This window comes from Emiliania huxleyi (genome assembly GCF_000372725.1).
Source record: "Emiliania huxleyi CCMP1516 unplaced genomic scaffold EMIHUscaffold_45, whole genome shotgun sequence".
Lineage (NCBI taxonomy): Eukaryota > Haptophyta > Isochrysidales > Noelaerhabdaceae > Emiliania > Emiliania huxleyi.
In genome coordinates, this window is record NW_005198611.1 from 183,607 (window position 1) to 193,266 (window position 9,660).

Below are 9,660 nucleotides of genomic sequence, written 5' to 3' on the forward strand. Positions count from 1 at the left end.
TTCGCAGTTTCACAGTATAGTCGCTTATACTTAGACATGCATGGCTTAATCTTTGAGACAAGCATATGACTACTGGCAGGATCAACCAGGTAGCCCGCAGACAACCCGCGGGAGGGAGCCCAGTCGGAGACCAGACCCCTCCCGCAACGAAGTCCCGGACCAGACAGGGGCAGGCCAGCGCGCGCGGTCCGAGTCAGAGCCCTCCGTCTCCGGAGGGGACAAGAGACCACCGCGCGCGGCCGCCCAGAGCCTGACCGACAGTGCTCACTCCGAGGCCAACAAAGCCAAGGACACGTGTCGTAATCATGTTACGGAGCGCGGCTCTAGTCAGAGCCGCAGCCCTCGCGCGGCGCCAAGCCGCGGGCCGGCCCAGTACGGGCGGCCTCGCGGGGCGCCGCGCATCGCGCCTCCACTCAAGGATTCGCACGACCGCTCGGTGGCTAGAAGCGCATCACAACCGACACGCCGCAGCTCCACAGCAGGGCGGGAGCCGCTCCGAAAGGGGAGGGCTGCACCGCTGAGCCTGCCAGGGCCTTGTTACGCGGGGCCAGTCGAGGCGCCACCGCCACCGACAGTGCAGCCAGCCGACCCGCGCCCAGAGGAAACCTCCGAGCTGCGAGCCAGCCGCGCTGCGGGGTGAGGCGCACGAGGCGTCTGCCCATCGGGAAACCATCTGCTTCTCACACACAGCCGCTACCCAGGCGGCCCCATCCAGTCCGGAGGGGCACAGCGAGGGAGCTTTTGCGTCGGGGGAGGGTGAGTCCCCGCGGAGGCACGTGCTGACTAGGCGTCTACGTAACCGAGACTGGGGCCGGATCGCGCAGTGGCGACCCAACCCCGCCCAGCACCGCCTCACACGCACCAGCCGCTCAGTCAACCTACCGGGCCGCGGCTCAAACCGTAAGCAAAAGTCTGCTCCGGCGAACCGCGCCGAGGGAGCACCGCGCCGGCTGCCTCGCGGCCGCCGTTCTGCGCGTCTCCTCACCTATCCACCTGCTTGGGTGGCCGAGAGGGCGGTACCGACCGCGCGGGCAGCACCGCCAGACAAGTCCCAGTGTGTCCGCGCCGGTGCGCGTACTCGCGTTTGTATTCGCCGCAGAAATGCGTATTCCTCTAAGTGGTACGCCGGAGGGCGCCGCTTTGATTGGGTGAGACCATTACGAGCCGAGGCGCGGACACACTGGGGAAACTGCGGCCCCAGTCATACCGATTCGCCCCGAAGCCGAATGGAATGGGACTGGGGATGCAAATGCGAACCGAATGCGACGTTTTGACTAGGAAACGCGCACACCGACTGCAAACAAAGCCAAACACACCCGAAACGAATCGACTTGGGCCCCGCGGAGCCGGGAGACGGGCTCCGGGACCGGGGCGCGGCGGACGGCACACCGACCTCGCCGCACCACACCCCGCCGCCCCGCCTCGGTGCACGGGACCGGGACGCCCCCGCCGCGGCCCCTCCCACCGCTGGGCGGGCCCCGCCGAGACCCTCCGCCCTCCTCGCCCCACGGGCGGCCCCCCGGCTCCGGAGACCGGCGCCCGGCCCTCTGCGCCGGACCGGCGACCGCGCCGCGCGGCGGCTCTCTCGAGGCGCCGCCATGAGCCTCGGCGGCGGGGGGTGGACGCAGGCGCGGGGCGTCCGTCGGCCCTAGCGGTGGTGGTGGGGGGGGGGGGGCGAAAGCGCTCGCGTCGCGGCGCCGCTGGCGAGCGCCGTGCAGCGGCCTGCGGGGAGAGGGGCAGGGGGAGAGGCGAGACGGTGAGACGGTGACGGTGGCGGTGGCGGTGACGGTGGCGGTGACGGTGACGGTGACGGTGACGGTGACGGTGACGGTGACGGCGCGGAGAGGAGAGGGGCGCGAGGGCTGTGGGGGGAGGGGGGGGGCGCGGTGGGAGCGAGAGGGCGGCGACGAGAGTGGCGGCGGAGACGGTGGCGGAGGCAAGGACGGGGGTGGGGGCGGCTGCGAGGGCGGCGGCGTCGTGGATGGCGGTGAGGGCGGTGGGAGCGAGGGCGGCGGCGACGGCGGCGGGGCGGCTGGAGGCGAGGGCGAGAGCCGGAGTGGTGGCATGCCGGACGGCGGCGGAGGCGAGGGCGGTGGGGCAAGGGTGGCTGGGCGAGGGCTGCGGCAGGAGCGGAGGGCGAAAGGGCGGCGGCGTCAAAGGTAAGGGGGGCTGCGACGGCGGCGGGGCGAGGGCGGGGGTGAGGGTGGAGGCGGCGAGGGCGGAGACGATGGCGTGGGGGCGAGGGCGGCGGCGGCGGCGGCAGTGAGGGCGGTGACAAGGGCGGCGGCGGCGGTATGACGGATGTGGCGATGGGTGGCGGGGCAGGCGGAGGCGAGGGTGAGAGCGGCGGTATGCCGGGCGGCGGCGGAGGCGAGGGCGGCGGCGGGGTGGAAGGGGGCGGCGAGGTGGCGGCGAGGGTGGCGGCAGGGGCGGCGGTTGATAGGGCGGCGGCGTCAAGGGCGGCGGCGAGTTCCGCGGTGAGGGCGGTGGCATAGACGGCGGCGGGGGCGAGGGCGGGGGTGAGGGCCGTGGCGGCGACGGCGGCGATGATGGTGGTGGGGGCGAGCAGCGAGGGCGGCGGGGCGAGGGCGGCGGTGGAGACGGTGGTGACGAGGGCGGCGGTGGCGAAGGCGGCGGCGAGGGCGGCGGTGCGGCTGGAGGCGAGGACGAGAACGGCGGCATGCCGGAGGGGGGCGGTGGCGAGGGCGGCGGCGGGGCGGGAGGGGGCGGCGAGGGCGGTGGCGAGACGGCAGGGGCGGAGGGTAGGAGGGTGGCGGGGGGGCGAGGGCGGGGGCGAGGGCGGGAGCGGGGAGGGCGGCTGCGAGGGCGGCGGGGATGAGGGCGGAGGCGAGGGCGGTGCGGGGCAAGGGTGGCTGCGCAGACGTCTCCCAGTCCCTGTGTGGATTTAAGCCACGTCGCGTCCCCTATCGCCAGTCGCATGCGGCTTGGGGGTGTGGAAGGGGTCAGATCTTGTAATTAAGGTTGCCTACTACTCCTACTATCTCTCCGAAGTCTGATAGTGAACACAAATCAAAATGAAATTTAGAAGAAAAACATCAGTCCGGAGTCCGGAGCGGCAGCTCTCTCACAGCGCCCCCGCCCCGCCCCTCTCGCGGCCGCAGAGCCGGGTAGCCGCAGCTGAGCCCCGCGCAGCCCCAGCGGCCCGCCGGGGCCGGGTCTCTCCAGACCACACATCGACTCTTGCCGCTCGTCGCTGGACGCTGCGGTGTGCGGAGTCGGTTCACCGCACACCGGCGACCGGGGTTGTGAGCAGGGGGGGTGAGCTCTGAGGACGGATTGGGGGATTGTGTGAGGGAGATCTCCGAAAAGCGAAATAGTGAAGATCGGGGAATTTCCTATATTTCGGATCCCTCACACACCACACAAAAAAGATCCGCGGCATGGCGTGGAGGAGCTGGCGGGGATACACGCGACATGCACATGCACATGTACATGTTACATGTTGTTGTGCATGTGCATGTGTGTCGCCGATGTGTCCCAAGTGTCCCAGTATTACGTCAGTATTCGTCTCGTCACCTTGACTGTTTGTCTTTTGGAGATCCGAGAAACGCGAAGTGGCGGGGCACTAAGGCGTCACAAGTGCGAGTGGGGTGTACTGCAAAGTTCCCGTACTGTGGAGGGAACCGTTGTCGTTTGTTCGATAGTTCGAACACGGGCGCGGGGCGGCGCTACGGGGCAACTCTACTCGTAGATCGCGCCAGTGAGTCTGACGCACTCGTCCCACAGCCTCCTCCGCAGCAGCGAGTCGGCAACCTGTGCACAGCTTCCGAATGTGAAGCGCTACCCCCCCCCTCTCCCTAGCGGCGGATCGGCAAACGAACCTCCTTCCGAGTCGCAAACCCCTCGCCCGACCGGCCTGCCCACGCCTACAGGGAAGGTCCGAGATTCTATCGAGTCTGGGCGCGAAGCCGAGATCTAGCCGATCTAGCGATATCGCCTCGTCCGCCATCATCTCGCTCGATATGGTCGCTTCGTCGCACGAGCCGCCCCAGCTGCCCCAGCCCGCGCGAAGCATCTTGGTGTCGGCACCGAGCCCGACCTGCGAGGGCAAGGTGCGAGGCAAAGGCGTGTCGGAGCGTTCTGGGGGTGAGAGGTGGCGAGGCTCGGAGAGGAGTGGGGAGCTGTGTGCGTGCGTGCGTGCGTGCGTGCGTGCGTGCGTGCGTGCGTGCGTGCGTGTGTACGTGCGTGCGTGTGTGCACGCAGTGCTCTGATTCCCCATTCCCCCTGTCGCACGAACCTGCGATGTCGGGTCCATCGTGTTGAAGGCGACTGCCTGTGGACGTCGCGGCGTAGTTGGATGATACCACGCGTCTCACTGAGACGCGGGGTGCTGGCCATGGCTGGACTGCGGAGCGTGAGGTGGCGAGCGGAGCGAAGCCACTACCCACAGGGGGGGAGGGCTGCAGTGCGCGAACTTACCTCGCCACCGTACCGCGCGTGCAGTTCCGCCACCAGCATCGCGTCGCACAGTTTGGAGAGAGAGTAGGCCCTGTGCGCCGAGTAGCCTCTCCTGAGCTGCAGGTCGCCTACCAGGAAGCTTCCGAGAAGGGTCTGAAAAGTCCGCGGTCGTTGTTCCTGCTCCAGAGCTGGCACCCAGCGCATCCGCAGCGCCCATGCTCACCGACGAGCTGATGACGACACGCGCGCGACCGGAGGCCCGCAGCGAAGGCAGCAGCAGTGCCGTCAGAAGAAACGGCGCCAGCACATTAACGGCAAGAGTGTACTCGTTGCCCTCCGCCGTCACAACTCGCTCGCCCGTGTAGTCGCCATCGAATGAGCCGGCGTTGTTGAGCAGGCCGTCCAGCGATGGGTGGCCTTTCGCAACGTTATCGCCGAGCTTTCGCACGTCCGACATGCTCGAGAGGTCCGCAACGTAGCCGTCGGCGTGGCCGCCCTTGGCCGCGATCGCGTGCACAACGGCGTCCACCTTGGCCGGCGTGCGCCCATGCACCAGCACGTGGTGGCCCTTGGCTGCGAGGTGGTGAGCAGCGGCGAGGCCGAGGCCGCTTGTGGCTCCTGTCACCAACGTCGTCGGCATTCTGTCTGCAACAATTGCCGCAGTATCTCCTCCTCCTCCTGCTCGGTGTGTGCCCCTGCGCGAGGGGCCTTCTAAGGCGCGTAAGGCTGTGAACTGCGCACCATAGGAGATAGGACGTATTTTCTTCTCAATAACAAGGCTGTGAAGCCGTCGACCACACCGACTACGGCAGCGCCCGGGGCTTCGCCCAGCACCACTCGCAACAGCTCTCGCGCGCCGCCGTCTGTCTGTGGCGAACTGGCGATCTGGCGATGCGCAAAACATCAACAACGCTGCTCGCAACATGCGTGTCGCGCACTCATTCATGACTGGTCTCAATGTCCCCCCGCCCTGCGCGCGGGCCTTCTAGGCCCGCGGGTAGTCTCCCCCCATCCCCAGGGCCTCCAGGGCTCGCACCTCAACCTCTCACAGACCAGCGCACAGCGCCATAGGACGTATTTTCTTCTCAATAGACAAGCAAGGCTGTGAACAGAGTTCGACTCCGAGCAGCGGGCTCCGCGAGACCGAGGCCCCTCGAGGTTCACAGCGGGTCGGCTGGGGATACCAGACAGGTCGGCATGACAAGCTCTCTCACAGCACAAAGAAAACGACGCCAAGACGAATTCTCGACGTGCACACCCCGTTCCCCTGTCCCCCCGATCGTCCTTCCAAGAGAGTACCATCGGGTCTCTATTTTTAAGAGGAGGTTAACAGCAATAGATCCCGCCCTCACGCGGCATAAATACCCGGCCCGCACGGAATCGGTCCCTCGTTGTACAGCAATCGATCCTTCACACGTTCACAGCTGCCCGCCCCCTGCCAAACTTGCCGAGAATCGGTCCCCCCAAGGTCACCTGTGGCGCGAAGCTGATGTCTCCCGCCCTCGGCGCGCCGACCGCGCAGCGGCGGCAGACCACCCTCCGATTCGAGGGGCGCCTGGGGCTGAGCGGGCTGCCTCTTTTTTTTGGCTCGCCCACACCGGCGGGCTGCCTCCGCTCGTCACACCCTGCCACGGGTCGCAAGTCCTCTGCCGGCCGGAGCGCAGGCTGCGCAGGCTTGCCAGCAATTGGTCCCTTGGCAAGCGCGAATCGGTCCCCCCCGGATCTATTGCTGTTAACCTCCTCTTAAAATAGAGACCCGACGGTACCAGACAGACCACACCTCACTTTTTCACACCAAAGCGTGTGCTGTGAATAGCAGGCGTGGTCTGTACTCGCCAGGTCACGACAGTTGCGGGAGCTGCCATGACAGCAGCAGCAGCAGCGACAGCGACAGCGACATCTAGCAGCTCGCTATCAGGGCGGGCCATGCACTCCAAAAAAACTCCTGCCGACCCACGGCGCAAAGTGAAACCGCCGGCGCCAGCGGCCCGACCCTGTCGCCATGGCAAAGATCAAGAAGACGATGAAGGGCGGAGCCAAGGGTGGCAAGGGCGGTGGCAAGAAGGGAAAGTCAAACGAGAGCGACGAGGAGCGGCAGATGCGGCTCGAAGCCGAGCGGCTGCGCGAAGAGGAGGCAAGGCGAGCAATGGAGGCGATGCGGAAGGAGATGATCAAGAAGCGGCTGGCGCAGGAGGAGCGGTACTCACGGATCAACAACCTCAAGATCAACACTCGCTGGCGGACGCTGATGAGGCTGGTCAAAACGGAGGCGCCCTGGCCCCTCCTCTCCTCTCCGCTTCTCTTTCCCCTCTCGCGCTCTCCTTCCTTCCCCGCACACGCCACCTTTCTCGCCCACCTCTCCCTCTCACTCTCCTCCACAATACCATCTACGCTCATCTACCCCAGAGCACCCGATGCTCAGCCTCGCCACGCCTGCGAGCAGGACTTGCGCAAGGAGATCGAGATCCTCTCGCAGCAGCACGAGCGCGAGGCGAGTGCCTAGATTCGCCTCAGCGCCAGGTGTGCCTCACGGCGACAAGACTCTAGGGACTCGGTAGTTGTGACCCCCCTCTGAGTGAGGAGCAGGTTTTGTGGTGTTCTGTTGGTGCACGCAATAACGGGACAGGGTGGTTGTTCTCTCTATCTCCTCTTCTAGCTCTTAGCATGAGCTGCGCCCTGTGTCCGACCCCTTTTGCGCAGCAACACCTTAAACTTTCAGGGCCTCCAAATTCGGGTCGGAGCGTAGGCCGTAGGCGTAGCGGAGTGGGCCCCGAGTTTGAAAAGGGCGACGGACGCTTGCGTCCTAGCCTCCAACAACGCCTCCCCGGCGCAGAGGGGCCCCCGGAGGGATGCACAAACAACCGCTCCACGCCACGCCGCTTGCGGCGGTCCTCTTCCCAGCGCGGGCGATTATGACCGCGCGAGCCCTTAGGACACCCTTATATCTTGCGCGGTACCATTGACAAATCTGCAATATACCCCCACACGAGCAAATAGCAAAATCCGAATACCGTGCAGAAACTGCGTGATGTGGGATGCAAGCCTTCAGCTGGTGCCAAGACGTAAAGTTGAAAACGTCCGCCAAATCCGTGCTTTCGCGCAACTTGAGGGGAAGCCGCTGACGTGCCCGCGGCGCCGCGTGCTGAATCGGATCGATCCCATGGAGGAGGAGGGCGCAGTCGGCCAGCGCAGCAGGCGGAGTCCCTCCCCGCGCCGGAGCCCCCCTGCAGTCGGGGGAGTCCTCGTTGGCGATGAAGGTGGCGACATCGAATCGCGGCCGACACACGTCACGGGAGGAATGGGCGATGAGCGGGAACAACGCGCAGTACGACGCCAACTCTGCCGTGCTCGTGGCCGCCAAGCAGAAAGCCGCGCTCCAGGAGCGGGCCAAGATGAAATGGCTCGCTTGCCTCGAATCAGGTCTCTCGGCAGCAGGAGTGGGGCTAGAGCGGGTGGGGGTGGATGCCGATTGAGGGGGAGCGTCTCCAGCTGCGCCCTGTGGCAGCTATCTGCAGCTGCGCCCTGTGGCAGCTAGTCGAGGGACTTGGTAGTTGTGACCCCCCTGAGTGAGGACAGGAGAGAGAGAGCGTTTTGTGGTGTTGGTGTACGCAATAACGGGACAGGGTGGTTGTTCTCTCTATCTCCTCTTCTAGCTCTTAGCATGAGCTGCGCCCGGTGTCCGACCCCTTTTGCGCAGCAACACCTTAAACTTTTAGGCCCTCCAAATTCGGGTCGGAGCGTAGCGGAGTGGGCCCCGAGTTTGAAAAGGGCGACGGACGCTTGCGTCCTAGCCTCCAACAACGCCTCCCCGGCGCAGAGGGGCCCCCCGGTCTCAGACCTACATTCTATATTCCAGAATGGCATTCTTCGAAATAGAATGGGCGCCGCAGCGGCCCGTAGCGGCGCCCCCTGCGTGCCCACGGCAGCCCCGGGGCGGCTAAACGCGCTCTCTTCGCGTAGGAAAGAGTGGGTGGGAGGGAGGGGGGGTGCGGGGGGAGGGAGGGAGGGAGGGAGGGAGGGAGGGTGTTGCAGGGAGGAGGGTGATTTCTCCATTTCCGACACTGGACAAACTTAAGTTTGTAAGTTTGTTTGGTTCGTCAGCGATGCAGCAGGCTGGAGAGAAGAGTGACAAGGGGAAGGAGGAAGAGAAACAACGAGAGGAGAGAAAGTGCATTCAAACAGAGGGACGGAAGGACATATATGACGAGCACGGCAAGTACCTATTTACTCGAGGATGCACCGTCTTTGACGAGCAAGGCCGCTACAAGTTTACTTGGGGCCCACCAAAGCAAAACTTTAGATTCACTCACTGAGAGCCGGCGTCGACTGGTTGGGAGAGAGCGGCTAAACACGGGGCGGCTAAACGCGCTCTCTTCGCGTAGGAAAGAGTGGGTGGGAGGGAGGGGGGTGTGGGGGGAGGGAGGGAGGGAGGGAGAGAGGGGGGTGCGGGGGGAGAGAGGGAGGGAGGGCCGTTTCACAAACTTAAGTTTGAATGTCAGTTTTTCATCAGTAATTTTTTTCTTTGTAACAATAAAATGGTACTCCCACTAAACTTGGAAGACGTAGACAAATGGACCAATTCCTGCTCCGAAATCGGAGACGTCCGTGAATTTGCGAGCCTCCCTGGCGCCTGCGCCATTCTCAATCAAGAAGACATCAAAGCACTGATCGAGAGTAACTGCCAGGAGAAGCTCAAAAAGGAAATCGCTAAGTTGATAGCTAAGGATTCTTCGCTGACGTTTGGCAAAGCCAAAAAACAATTAATTCAAAATGTAACACAGACAATGCGAAGTATCTGCCGCGAATTCCTAAGCCAGGAGCCTGAGCGAATTGGTGGCTTTGTCTATGCCCCACGCCACTACAAACCAAAGAATGAATTCGGTAGACAATATGGTTACAATGAGAATGGTCAAGTGAAGACGTTACAAATGGCATGGGGTGCCCTCCTTCGCCCATTGATGGGGTCCTTTGCAACCGAAATCGATATGTCATCGTGCCAGGTTCGGATACTGAACTGGATTGCCAAGGGTGCGAATGGGCTCCACGATGCTTGTCCCATCGACATTTCACCCTTAGGTGACATGCTGGGTGATCGCAAGGTAAACTTTATGCGAAATGTGAAGGCGAATATGCCCGTGATAACGAACCTAAGCAAGTTATCCTTGCTGCCATTTTCAGAAAAGAGCTGTACAAGTGGGCACCTGGGAAGAGTTGTCCACAGCTTGCCGCATTTGACCAATG

General features: G+C 64.2%; 3 protein-coding genes across 3 annotated transcripts in view; 1 reads left to right on the forward strand and 2 right to left on the reverse strand.

Moving 5' to 3' along the window:
- Positions 1-976, reverse strand: part of EMIHUDRAFT_436541 (hypothetical protein) — a 1,022-nt gene extending 46 nt beyond the window's left edge. Inside the window, exon 1 of the mRNA XM_005768651.1 lies at positions 1-976. This exon is cut by the window's left edge and continues 46 nt beyond it. Coding sequence (XP_005768708.1) covers positions 452-673 — 222 coding nt within the window. The 5' untranslated portion in view covers positions 674-976 and the 3' untranslated portion in view covers positions 1-451.
- A 2,556-nt stretch (positions 977-3,532) lies between these two features.
- EMIHUDRAFT_451516 (hypothetical protein) lies at positions 3,533-5,059 on the reverse strand (the record flags this gene model as incomplete). The annotated part of the gene is made up of 6 exons (XM_005768652.1): positions 3,533-3,774; positions 3,843-3,887; positions 3,959-4,060; positions 4,259-4,294; positions 4,441-4,547; positions 4,615-5,059. The coding sequence occupies 6 exons, from the start codon at positions 5,057-5,059 to the stop codon at positions 3,703-3,705; spliced, it is 807 nt and encodes a 268-aa protein (XP_005768709.1). The 3' UTR covers positions 3,533-3,702.
- A 2,388-nt stretch (positions 5,060-7,447) lies between these two features.
- On the forward strand, positions 7,448-7,892 carry EMIHUDRAFT_210618 (hypothetical protein; the record flags this gene model as incomplete). The annotated part of the gene is made up of 2 exons (XM_005768653.1): positions 7,448-7,597; positions 7,677-7,892. The coding sequence occupies 2 exons, from the start codon at positions 7,448-7,450 to the stop codon at positions 7,890-7,892; spliced, it is 366 nt and encodes a 121-aa protein (XP_005768710.1).
- Between the last annotated feature and the right edge of the window lie 1,768 nt (positions 7,893-9,660).